Source organism: Onychomys torridus, chromosome 9, assembly GCF_903995425.1.
Source record: "Onychomys torridus chromosome 9, mOncTor1.1, whole genome shotgun sequence".
NCBI classification, from domain to species: domain Eukaryota; kingdom Metazoa; phylum Chordata; class Mammalia; order Rodentia; family Cricetidae; genus Onychomys; species Onychomys torridus.
In genome coordinates, this window is record NC_050451.1 from 6,518,300 (window position 1) to 6,532,256 (window position 13,957).

The 13,957-nt window shown below is 41.6% G+C and overlaps 1 protein-coding gene across 1 annotated transcript in view; it reads right to left on the reverse strand.

Moving 5' to 3' along the window:
* Positions 1-13,957, reverse strand: part of Wdfy4 (WDFY family member 4) — a 211,328-nt gene that overhangs the window by 173,146 nt on the left and 24,225 nt on the right. The window contains 1 exon segment of the mRNA XM_036199282.1: positions 6,052-6,145. Within this exon segment, the coding sequence (XP_036055175.1) occupies positions 6,052-6,145 (94 nt within the window).

The following is a 13,957-nucleotide window of genomic DNA, read 5'->3' on the forward strand; positions in this document are numbered from 1 at the left end:
TTACTGGAGTAAGCCAGTTCAGGCAACCTCACTATAATTGCTATTAGTCTAATCTTGTGGATTCCTGGGAACTTTCCTAGCACCTGGTTTCTCCCTATCCCCATGATGTCTCCCTCTATCATGGTATCTCTTCCATTGCTCTCCCACTCTATCCCTCCCCCAGCTTTACTATCCTGTTCTCTCATGTTCTCATCTCCTCCTCTCTATTGCCCATACACCCCAATCATCCCCAGTTTACTCATGGAGATCTCATCCATTTCCCCTTCCAAAGGTGATCCATGCATCCCTCTTAGAGTCCTCCTTGTTTCCTGGCTTCTCTGGGGCTGTTGGTTGTAGTCTGATTATCCTTTGCTTTATATCTAGTATCCACTTATGAGTGAGAACATACCATGTTTGTCTTTCTGAGTCTGGGTTACCTCACTCAGGATGATATTTTCTGGTTCTATACATTTGCCTGCAAATTTCATGATGTCATTATTTTTTACAGTTGAATAATACTCCATTGTATATATGTTTCACATTTTTTTTAATCCATTCTTCGGTTGAGGGGCATCTAGGTTGCTTCTAGGTTTTGGCTATTACAAATAATGCTGCTATGAACATAGTTGAGCAAGTGTCCTTGTGATATGATTGAGCATCCCTTGGGTATATGCCAAATAGTGATATCACTGGGTCTTGAGTTAGGTTGATTCCCAATTTTCTGAGAAGTTGCCATACTGATTTCCAGTGTCATTGTACAAGTTTGCACTCCCACCAACAGTGGAGGAGTGTTCCCCTTGTTCCATATCCTCTCCAACATAAACTGTCATCAGTGGTTTTGATCTTAGCCATTCTGACAGGTGTAAGATGGTATCTCAGAGTCATTTTGATTTACATTTCCCTGATGACTAAGACATCATGTTGAACAATTGCTTAAATGTCTTTTGGCCACTTGGGATTCTTCCGTTGAGAATTCTCTGTTTAGATCTGTAGCCCATTTTATAATTGAATTGTTTGGTATTTTGGTGTCTAGTTTCTTGAGTTCTTTATATATTTTGGAGATCAGCCCTCTGTCAGATGTGGGGTTGGTGAAGATCTGTTCCCATTCTGTAGGTTATTGTTTTGTCTCATTTACTGTGTTCTTTGCCTTACAGAAGCTTCTCAGTTTCAGGAGATCCCATTTATTAATTGTTGCTCTCAGTGTCTGTGCTACTGGTGTTATATTTAGAAAGCAATCTCCTGTGCTGATGCATTCTCGGCTACTTCCTACTTTCTCCTTCATCAGGTTAAGTGTAGCTGGATTCATGTTGAGGTCTTTGATCCACTCGGATTTGAGTTTTGTGCATGGTGATAGATATGGATCTATTTGCAATCCTCTACATATTGACACCCAGTTATGCCAGCACCATTTGTTGAAGATGATTTCTTTTTTCCATTATACAGTTTTGGCTTCTTTGTCAAAAATCAGGTGTTTATATGTTGGTTTTTATGCCAATACCAAGCTGTTTTTATTACTATAGCTCTACAGTAGAGCTTGAAGCCAGGGATGGTAATGCCTCCAGAAGTTGCTTTATTGTAAAGGATTGTTTTAGATATCTTAGGTTTTCTGGGTTTTCTTTCTTTTCTTTTTTTTAATTTATTTATTTATTATGTATACAGAAGAGGGCACCAGATCTCATTACAGATGGTTGTGAGCCACCATGTGGTTGCTGGGAATTGAACTCAGGACCTCTGGAAGAGCAGTCTGTGCTCTTAACCTCTGAGCCATCTCTCCAGCCCATAGGTTTTCTGGTTTTTCATATGAAGTTGAGTATTGTTTTTTCAAGATATGTGAAGAATTGTGTTGGGATTTTTATGGGGACTGCATTGAATCTGTAGATTGCTTTTGGTAAGATTGCCATTTTTACTATGTTAATTCTACCTACCCATGAACATGGGAGATCTTTTCATTTTCTGACATATTTTTCAATTTATTTCTTCAGGGACTTAAAGCTCTTGTCATATAGGTCTTTTACTTTTTTGGTTAGAGTTACCCCAAGGTATTTTATATTATTTGTGGCTATTGTAAAGATGTTTCTCTGATTTCTTTCTTGGCCTGTTTATTCTAAATTTTTAAGGAAAAACTAAGACACAAAAGGGCCATCAAGTAGCAGTGGTACCAACAGTTGTAAGTTGAGGATGTTGAAAAATATTAAAGAAAAAATCTTTTATGTCAGGAGAGCAAAGCTTGTTATAGTGAAGAGTTATCAAAAATCCCATAGGCCACTATTAAATTCAAGATATAAAAGCAAAGCCTAACTTTCTATGTCTAACAATAAGGGTTCACACTTAAAAACACTGACTTAGAAAGCAAGAATTCACGTTTTACCCCTACACTGAATGGACCATTTAAAACCTGATGATTGTATTTCATTTAAATTCTTCCAACACAAAAACATATAATTATGTCTTAATGCTAAGTTGATGTGCTTCCCCATTGGATTAAAGTCTTCCCTTGTCCGATGGCCACAGCTTTGGCACTCATTCACCTTCATAACTGTCATAAGGACAATGAAATTGTTAAGTGAGAGGTCAAAAATCACATCCCCTATGGTTCTGTAATGACTGGATGGCACATGAGAGAACTGACCATGGTCTACTGTCTTCATGACCTTTGTAGAATGCATGGCCATTAAATCAACAAGTGTTGGTGGTCACAATGTTTGGTAACCCAAGATGCTTCTGATCTCTTAGTTTGGCATACAAGGCTCTTGACATCATGGCTGACCTTCCCAGCCTCACTCACGTGATTTAACCCAACTGAACAAAACCAAATAGGCCCCTTCTTTTGCACCCCTCTGTGTCTGAGCCCTCCTCCCTCCAAACTCTCCTTATGAGGGTGGGCATGCCTTTTCTTTAAAGCCTCACACCAGTGTCCCTACTTCTCTCTATGCCCCAAGGCCTGGAGATGAAGTCTCCTGCAGCCAGCTCATTGTTGTCATAGTATCTCCTATGGCCTCTGCCTCTCCATCTTCAAACCCAGAGCATGAGTTCTGGCACCATTCTTCCCTGAATAACTAGGGGTGCAAGCTAGGGGGCTCCAGTTATTCATAGACGCAAACCATCCCATTGGCTTCTCCAACACAGACTGGGGTACAGCCAACTCTATTAGTTGGATCTAACCTCCCACCCTCTGTACTATAGCTGTCCTGTGCCCAAGCAAATATGCCTCTGCTGACAGTTGACTGAGGGCCACAGCCCTGGAGGAAATGGAGAGGCACTTGTTGCTGCTTAGAGCTCCAGCCCCCAGCAATGTCCTTACAGTGTCAGACCCTTGCAGGCTGCTGAGAACTATGAGAAAGGAAAGCATCTTCCCAATGAATTGGTTTTTTTCTGAGGCCAAGAAACTGAGTTGAATCCCATTTTTTTTTTTTTTGCCTTGTACATGACTGAATTTCTACCTCCCAGTTTTTAATGTGGATGAAAATGCTAGAGGCAGAGAAAGAACTGTATTATCTATTTCTAAGAGTGGCCTGCAGTATTGGCATTTCTGAGGGCTGCACATAGAACAAATTTAATGTAGCTGTGATTGGAAATAAAGCAGAATGGGACACTAAGGTTAGTTAAGCAGTGGCCTCTGGCACCAACCATTTCTCAGCCAAGAGGAGGAAGGGCCAGAGTAAGATGAAGAGCGTATTGAGCATTAGGAGAAGCCTGAAGACCCTCAGGAACTGCACAGGAGCAGCTCTCCAGCCCTTCCTAACACTGCCATCTACTGAGACAGTCCACTCCTCTCCTCTCTGTTGCAGCAAGGTCTACAGGAGCGTAAAAGCAGCTTGGTTTCAGCGCTTTCTCATGTGGTTTCATTTCTCTTTTGATTTACTATTCTGTTAGTATGAGGTCTTCCCCACCCCCATTCAGAAATTAATTACTGTAATTATCCAACTTTTAATAGCTGCTGATGTGGCATCTGCAGAAAATATCTGAGAAAATGCATCACTGTGTTCATTTGCATACTTGAGAAACTGTGAAGATGAATCGGGACTTTTCCTCAATTACTTACTGACCTGAATAGAAGAAAAGGACCATGCCAAATGGATTTCTTGTTTGCGTACTTAATTTGTGGGGTTGATATCACAGAGCAAGCAAACATCTGAATGCCAGGTTCAGCCACATCCATGGGGATGAGGGGCAGCAGGACAGCCCTCTGTATGTCAGCTCTGTCCCTTCACTGTCTGTTACTGGAGTGGGTTTCTGAACAACACAGCCATCAAGCTGATTGCCAAGACACCTAGACCACTGGCATAGACATTCTCACCATATTATATAAAACAGCTGAAGAAGCCAGCCTCCTGGTAAGGTGAATGCCCCTGGAAAGATGCACTGTGCCAATGCATATCCCTGCACTTCATAGGAGCTGCAAAGATCAGAGACTTATTTATTGAGCATGTCCGATGGTTGGCTCTTTCAGATCTTCTCCCTCACCAACTATAAGGCCTTAGGAAGCCATACAACTCTCCTGAGCCTCAAGCACTTACAGAATGGGGCAGGAAATGGCTGCTCGTGGACTTTGAAGAACCACTGGGGAAGATGGCTGACATCGGATTCCTGACAGAGAGGAACTGTCCAATGTGTGTGAGTTTCCAGTATGCTTAAGACAGGCACATGTTAGGCATTAAGGTAAAGAAGGAAAGATCTCAGCCCTCAGGGAACTCATTGGCTACCAGGCATTTGATTTAAGAGTAGAATGCCTAAGTAAGCTGGTCTTTAAACTGGTCCTCAGCAAGTCCCCCTTTCCTGTGCACACATGATAGCACTCACATCGGTAAAGGAGTATGTATTTCCCTCTGCACTGAGGCTAAGCTGAGCCTGTGACTGTTTCACTTGGATTAACGAAACACTATGGATGGAGACAATGTTGACTTGTCTCAGATCCAAATTTCCAGAAGGCCTAGAAGCCTCTGCTTTTGTGCCTTTGGGAGCCCTAAGCTTCTGTGTGCCCCCCTGAGAATCCAAATAGAGACACAGGTAGAGGCCAGATGCTTATGACCCTATAGAGGAGACCCAGACCATACTAACAGCTTGAGATAAGAACACAGGTAGATGACCAAGCTGAGCTAGCTCTTCAGTGGCCCCTGGTCACATATGCTGGACCCTAAAATGTTGGATCCATTAATGGAGGAGCCTTTAGGGGGGTTCCATCTCAGCCAGTACCATGTGGAGTGTATCCCCATCCCTGTTGATACACAGGGTCATGAGAAATACTGCCATCTGCTAGTTAAAAACATGGACACACCCTGTTAGGCTACTTCATTGTATGAACATCATCAAGTGTTCTTACAACCTAAGATAACTACCCATCACTGGGCAGGGGAAGCTTAGGGAGCCACTGCTACATGCAATATGTCATTGTGGAGTATCATCCCATGACCCAGGACTATTATGGCATAGTTATTACTAACTCTGTAGCCCATTTCCAGGACATTCCATGCCACTCTGATGGATCTCCTACTCACCAGCTTTATGCTCACTGTGTCATTGTTTTCCAGGAGAACAGAATGCAGAATAAGAAGTGAAGTCACCAGAGGACATATGAACTTGGACCATATTAGGGCTTCTGTCACTCCTACACCAGACACCACTGTTTCTTAGTAGTAAGATCAGTCCCATCTCTACCAGCAAGATCGCCCCCCCATCCACTCCACTTGTCTCAAGTTTCAGAGACCTGCAACATGTGTACCATGTCACAGTTGTGTTCAGATGACATGAACACCAATTAACTGTCATTTCTTCCTGAAACAGACACCCCCATGAATGAAGCAAAGCTGAACCAACCACCGTCAACTACGTTTTTTCACCTGTTGTTTTTAGAGGGTCACCTAATCCGTAGGAGTGACTACTTTGAATGCCGATTGAAGGGTGGTCACAGATCTATCAAGGGTCCCAGACACACTGGTGCCACCCTTCAGGAGTTTCTGCCCAGGGGTGGCTTTGCTAATCATGGTACACTAGAACAAAGAAAGTCCCACCCCAGAAGGCACCCTATAGAAAAGCCAGGTAACAGAGACAAAGCACGTGTTCATCAAAAGATACCTGCGGGTGATCGTCAAGGTACAGGCGTGGCAGCAGTCTCACCATGATGCATATGATCCCAGGATGCATGATCATGACGTCACCCTCATCCATCCTGCAAAGAGAAGGGAAACAGGACATGTGACCTGACCTCCTTTCATCCCTTTTTGTGCAGTTTTCTGTATCTTTTTTCTAAAACAGACCATGACTCACATTCTCTGTGCACCACCTAATGAGTGAATGACCTTGAACTGATGCATCTGAGCCTAATATGGCCCAGCTGTAAAATGGAGTCAATAATATCACATTTCCTTCTAAGGACACAGACACATATCTGTCTCAACTCCTTAGTGCTGGGATTATAAGCATGTGCCATGACTTTATCTCATTTTCCCTCTCAAGCTTGCAAAGCAAAAGCTTTAACAACTGGCTGTTTCCCCAGCTCCCCAAGAGAAAAAATAAGTATTCCAAATGGAAATGGAAAGGGCAAACATGGAAACATTTGTGAGGTACTGCTAGAGCGTTACTTTGAGGAGATTCCTGAGATGAGATGCTTACATTACACAAGAAACCAGGGCTTGGATCAAGCAGCCTAAGTGTCCACCTTCAGATACTATAATTTAAGAGGAAAAATGTAAACTCAAAGCAAGTGAAGAAACATAATAATAAAACTAGTGAAAACCACCCAGAGAGCAGAGGTGGAGGCTTAGAGGCAAGCCATGCCTTCCCACTTCTCTGAGACCTATTCAGTGGATGGCCATCTTGAGTTGGCAAACACAAGTCTGTGCATTTTTGTTTCCTCTGGGAAGCTCACCATGCTTCTAGCTAGCATTTATCCAGTGGTCCCAAGTGTCCCCAAAGGAGTGACAAGAACCAAGTCCATTGAAAATGTGTATGGTGGAGGAAAAGAATGCATTTCCCACAATGAGTAGATGTACAAATGAAGACAGGGAAGGCTTTGTCATGTCCAACACAGCCAACCAGCAAACACATAATAGTGAGGAAAAAGGAACCAGTTCACCCAAACAACCAGAATGGCTAACCATCCCCAAGAACTAGAAAAGCTGAAGAAATGAATGAATTTCTAAATGCACATGAACTATGAAATTAAATCAATAATGTATTAATAACTCAAACAGATCCATAAGCAATGAAATTGAAGAAGTAACAAAAGGGCTTCCTACAAGGAGAAGCCCAGGGTTGGTGAGGTGGGCAAACTGCTGCCATCAGGCATTGAGACCTGAGGTTCACCCCCAGAACTTACATGGCAGAAGAGCACCAACTCCCACAAGTTGTCCTCCAATCTCTGAGTTGTACATGCACTCACATGCATGTACATGCACTCAGACGCACACCAAATAAGTTAATTAGTTAATAGAGAAATAGATGTAATTTTACAAATCTTTTAAATTAAGTAAGAAGAAAAGCTCAGACTAATTTGCAGCTTAATTCTGTCAAACTTTTAGGAAAGAGCTGACACTAATGTTCCTCAAGCTGTCCCTCAGAAACAGCAGAGGGAAGGACACCAACAGACTCACTCTATGAAGTCAGTGTGACCCTGATACCAAAGCTGGATAAGCGCACACCACCACTACCAAGACTGCAGACCAATGTCCCAGATGTGCACAGATACAAAATGCCCCCAAGAGCACTTGCAAACCAAATTCAGGAGTGCATTAAGATGATCCTATGTTGTGACCAAATTGGTTGGCCATCTGCACGGTGAGGAAGTCACCTCTCAAAAACAAAGGTGAACACAAACTGGTGGGCTTTCCAACTGTCCTCAGATCTGTGTCCCAGTGAAAGAAAAAAAGCAGGGGAAAGAAAGAGAGAATAATGAGGGATGAAGGATGAAAAGAAAGGAGTAACAGAAGGAAGAGAGGGAGGGCGAAAGGACAGGAAAAAGCCTCAAAACACCAGAAGTCAGAAACCAATTTGTCACTTGAAGGTAGGAACCATAGACGAGTAATCAGCCAAGGTTAGCCTATGTGGCTTATCCGAAGAACCGAGTCCAGGAGTCCCCTCTTCCCTCAGCAGGATTGACCCCGAGGAGGGTCAGGGGGAGGGGGAGGGAGAGGCCACATCAACCAGCCTAAGAGGAAACAGTGGTGCCATCATAGCTTCTATTTCATTATGCTTTCCTTTTTTCAAATTTGTATTGCTAGTTCTTTATACACTCATCGATACATTTGCTTGCTTCTTTCCTGATAGCTTAGAACTCCCCAGGACAGGCTTGTATGACTGTTTGTCGTCCCCATGCACCCGCCCTGCCATACCCTCTTTATTCATTCCTCATACCCAACCCATATACATTATCTTTCATTCATACTTTACTCTCTCCTCCCCCTCCTTTCCCATTCTCTCTTCACTACTTAATCATTGATACCACTAGCTCTAAAACCTGTACACCCATTTTTCCCAGTCTGTGCCCAAGCACAACTATCTCTGTGTCTCCTCTGAGACACACCTGAGATGCACCCGTGTCTTTGGCTACAGGTTAGTGTCGTGACTGCTGTGAAATCATTGTATCTGACACTCATATGCCTTCCCCACCACCTGTCCTCAACAGGAGTGAGGAACATAATGCCAAGTGAAGACTCTTCACCAGGAAGATCCCTGTAACATAAAACAAACAGACAAATGGAAAATGAAAATTCTCATCCTTTCAGACATGTAAAACTTAACAAGGAAACAACAAAAAAGTTGAGAAGACAAGCCACTAACAACACCCCCACAACATTACAGCCTTTCAATACCAGGAACAAAAGATGAAGAGTGAGCCAAAGGGCCAGAGAAATATTGCAGAGTCCTGCTTTCTAAAAGTGTCAGTGGTCACATAGGAGATCGATGTGACAAACAGATGAATGAGGTAAAGAAATTAACTCCAGACACAGACAAGAAAGTTAGCAAAGCATAATAATGAATAATTAACTTCTATCATATGAAGAAAATGGCAATTGCTATTGAGAAAAATGTAAGATGAGACGAAAGAGCCAAGAGTGCTTTGTTGGAGACAGGTTGAAAGAGGGTACAGATACCCAGGGACAAGTTATTTTAGGCAAATGGTACTGCCATGGCAAAGCCCCACAGCAGGAGTATGCCTGGCATATTCAGGAACCAGTGAAGAAGCCTGGTTATCACCAGACACTAAAGCCACATAAAGACAACACAGCAAATGGCCTACAGAACAATATCCTATGTGAACATACATGCAAACCCCCATCCACAGCATTAGCACACTGGCATATCCTACAACGTACACTGAGAACTATACACCAGGGCAAACAGGACTTGATCCAAAAATGCAGGAGTGCTCAGCATAGGAAATTCATCGATAAAATATAGCACTTGGGAGAAACATGATCACCTCAACTGCTGCACACAAAGTATTTGACAAACCCCGACCCTATTTCATGCTGGAAATGTGAGGGACAGAAGAACACTTCTTCAACATGACAAAAGGTACTTGGAAAGTCTTTGGCTATCATGCCAAATGGTGAGGGCCAAACAGAGAGCCAAAAGTGACACTAAGCACCAAAATCACTGTTCACAAGAGAAGGACCAAGGTGGATAGCTCACACTTGCTCAGTTTAAAACTTACAGCAAAGCTACAATAATCAAAACAATGTGGTATTAATGTGAGGACAGACACAGAAAACAGTGAAATAGATTTAAAGATCCAGAAATGAACTTAAGCACCTATGGCCATCTGATTTTTCACAAGGGTACCATCCCCCATCATGGATGGACTCTTCAACAAATTATACCAGGATACCTGGATGGCCACATGTGAAAGAAAGGAGTTATGCTCTGCTTCACACCATATGCAGAAGGTAACTTAAATGGATCAATGACACAAGATAAGAATTGAAATCATAAAACTTTTAGAAGAAAATATCAAGGTAAATCTCCATGACCTTGGATTCGGCCATGGATCCTAGCATATGTTGACAAAACCACACACACAAAAAAAAAAAACAAACAAACATAGGACTTGACAAAAGTTAAAACACTTTGTACATCAGAAGACATCATTAAAATATGAAAGGACAACCTATAGAATGGGAGAAAAAGTTACAAATAATATATTTGATAATGATCTAATATCTGCAATAAATAAAGAATTCACACAACTCAACAAAGAAGTCTGTGGTTTCTACCTAACTTAAAACAGCCCATGGTCTTAAATAGACATTTCTCCAAAGAATACACAAGAAACACCAGAAAAGATATTCACCATAGTTAGCCACTGGGAAAATCAAAACCAAAATTGCTTTGATGACCACTGTACACACTAGAATGGCTGTGCTCTTTCAAAAGAACACAAACATTTGCAAGCATACAGAGAGTTAGAACCCTCATGGACCACTGACAGAGATGTAGAACCGTCTCAGATGCCATGGTAAAGACAGTTGGCAGGTCCTCAGAGTTAAACACAGAGCCACCATCGAACCCAGCATTTCATCCTAAGTATATCACCAAAAGATTGAACATATGCACTCAAATATAAATATGTAAATATTCACAGAAACACTGTTTACAATGGCCAAAAACTGAAAGAAATCAAGTGTGCTCTAACACCTCCATGGATCGCCAAACCTTGGAGTGTACACACAATGGCACAGTATTTATTCATCCAACAAGAAGGAATAAGTACTTTGCATTCCATTACAACACAAATGAACTTCAAAGACATTAGCCTGTGTGAAAGAAAGGCCCAACCCAGAACAGGTAAAATCACAGAGACAGAAAACAGACTGTGGGCTGCCTTAGGGTTAAGGAAAGGAACAAGGAAGGTAGGTATATGGGCATAACTTGGGGGTGACAAAAATATTTGGGACCTAAATAAAGGAAGTCATCACCTGACATTGTGAATACATGAAATTCCCCTGGACTGTTCACCTGATAACTGTGAATTTCACCTTAATAAAAACTACAACATATATAAGGTATTTTTACAGGAGAAGACACTTACAGCCTCATGGTCAGAAGTTCTCAACTTTGCTTACCAACTAAAATAGGGACTTTTAAAATCTGATTCCTGGAGCTGGAGAGGTGGCTCAGCAGGTAAGAACACTTACTGCTCTTGCAGAGGTCCTGAGTTCGGTTCCCAGCACCCATGTCCGGTAGTTTACAACTGCTGTAACTCCAGCTAAGGGGATCCTGTGCCTCTGACATCTATAGGTGCGCGCGTGCGCACATACACACACACACACACACACACACACACACACACACACACACACACACATGCATGTTCATGATTAAAAACAAATCAGTCTTAAAATGAATAAAGAATGAAATCAGATTCCTAAACCTCAACTTCAGAGCTGCGTTCTCAAGCAGCTATCTGCAAGTGATTGACACCAAGACCTGACTGGATCTGTGGTAAGAGTCAGGGAGCCAGTGGAAGCTTCTGGGAATGACATCCAAGTAGGGAGATGAGACAGAAGATGCTATTGTCCAGGTGACACTCTGTGAGGAAGGAAGGGTACTGGGTAGAGGAAAGGGTGTGTGTGTGTGTGTGTGTGTGTGTGTGTGTGTGTGTGTGAAGAAGGAAGGGTCCTGGGTAGAGGAAAGGGTGTGTGTGTGTGTGTGTGTGTGTGTGTGTGTGTGTGTGTGTGTGTGTGTGTTGAGACAGAGTTTCTCTGTGTAGCCCTGGCTGTCCTGGAACTCGCTCTGTAGACCAGGCTGGTCTCAAACCCAGAGGTCCACCTGCCTTTGCCTCCCGAGTACTAGGATTAAAGGCATGCACCACCACCACCACCAGGCTGCAGTGCATATTTTTAAACAGTTAGAAAAAGGTAATAAAATTATATGCAGGATTGATGATGAACCTCAATTTTCAGATATAGTAATTTCAATGGACATCAAGTTGAATGAAGCTTTATAATAATCCACACCCGGGTCCATGATGTGAAACTACAGAACAGGAAAGATGCAGCTCTTTAAAGAATACAAAGTAAGTTGAAAAAAAAAAAATTTTTTTTTTGAGCTGAGGATCAAACCCAGGACCTTGCGCTTGCTAGGCAAGCGCTCTACCACTGAGCTAAATCCCCAACCTGAAAATGTTTTTCTGTTTGCTGGCAAAGATTTTTTCCAAAGAAAAGTAAATGGTTAATAACCATAATTGAAATAAATAGCTAAGGGGACCTTTTCTGTGTTCCAAGGAAAAAAAACCTATTAGTCCAAAAGTGTATACCAAGCAAAACCACCTTCCAACAATTAGGGAGAAAATTAGTATTTTTTTTTTCAGACTAATAAAACTTAAGGAGTTTATCCCAAATAGACCTTAAAGAAAGAAAAACTCCAATGGTGTTCTAAGTACCATTTACAAAATGATACCACATTAAAAGGTACAGGTGCTAGGAAGAATGGGAATGGGAAGTATATCATCTAATATAGAGTCTAACTGATATATAGAGTCTACTTAAATATGTAGAAAGTCTAAATAAACTTTGAATAAAACAATAGATAACAGATTTGAGAGATTACCTGAAATAAAGTGAAAATAAACTACAGATCAACACTAATGTACAAGGTCAGTACAGCAGAGCTAAGATCTCTATGGTTCTTTCTGTATAATCCAAAAGGTGATGAACATAAGATTTAACTTTAAACCTTCTGAGAAGGCCTGTTAAGTTACTTCAGGCAATCACTAAAATCCTAAGCATAGAGGGTATCCACTGAATACTAATAGATGGAAAACAGTAAATTAAAAACCCCAGCTATTCAGATACAAAGAAAAAGAGGTCAGATACAAACAACAAAATATCCAGTCCCCACTTTGTATTTTATACTGCATATACACCTGAGAATGAAATTAGATCCACATCGCTCACCCTGTGAAACAATTGACTCAAAATTAAATGTCTTAATTTAAGACCTGAAACATGAAACTGGGAAAGGAAAAGATGCTCTCAGGCAAGACTCTCTGAGCAGGACTCTCGTAGCACAGGAAATAGTTTCAAGAACTGGCAAATGAGATTATCAATTAAAGAACTTCTCTGTGGCAAAGGAGATCGTCATCAAAGTGAAAAGATGACAGTCTACAGAACAGGAAAAAAGTCTTTACCAGATGATTTCGGACAGAGGTTGGTAACCAGAGTACGTGAAGAAATGTAAAAATTCAACAATAAAGAAACAAAACTTCCAGTCAATAAAATGAGCTAATGAATAGACAGTTCTCAAAAGGAGAGACACAAAGTGCCAGTAAGTAAATTTTTCAAGTGTTCAACATCCTTGACTTTTAAAGAAATGCAAATTAAAACTTTTATAAGATTCCATCTCACCCCATTTAGAATAGCTAACACACACACACACACACACACACACACACACACACACACACACACACACACACACACACACAAATCCTGATAACAAATGCTGGCAACTATTGGAAGGGAATGGGCTTTTAATCATTGCGTGTAGGAGTGCAAGCTTGTACAACCACTATGGAAATCGATTCAGAGGCTTCTCACAACACAACCAATAGAACTGTCCTAAAACTAAGCTATAACACTCATGCATACTCCCAAAGGACTTTGTGCTACCACAGAGATACTACCACATCCATGTTTGCTGCTTTATTCACCACAGCAAGGAAATTATAGCAGTCTAGATTTCCATCAACAGATGAAGGGAAAATGGCATGATACATGTGCACAATGGAATTTTATTCAGCCATAAAGAAAAATGGAAGTTTCAGGAAAATGAGCGGATGGAAAATATTTTGTTAAGTAAGGTAAGCAAGGCTCAAAAGATAAATGCTTTTGAGATTGTGTGTGTGTGTGTGTGTGTGTGTGTGTGTGTGTGTGTGTTAGTAAATATGAGTAGAGACCAGGAAACTAAGAAAGTCTGTGAGATGGGCAGGAGAGTTTCAGGGAGGGGATGGGGAAAGTTGTGGAACACATGAGATGTAAAA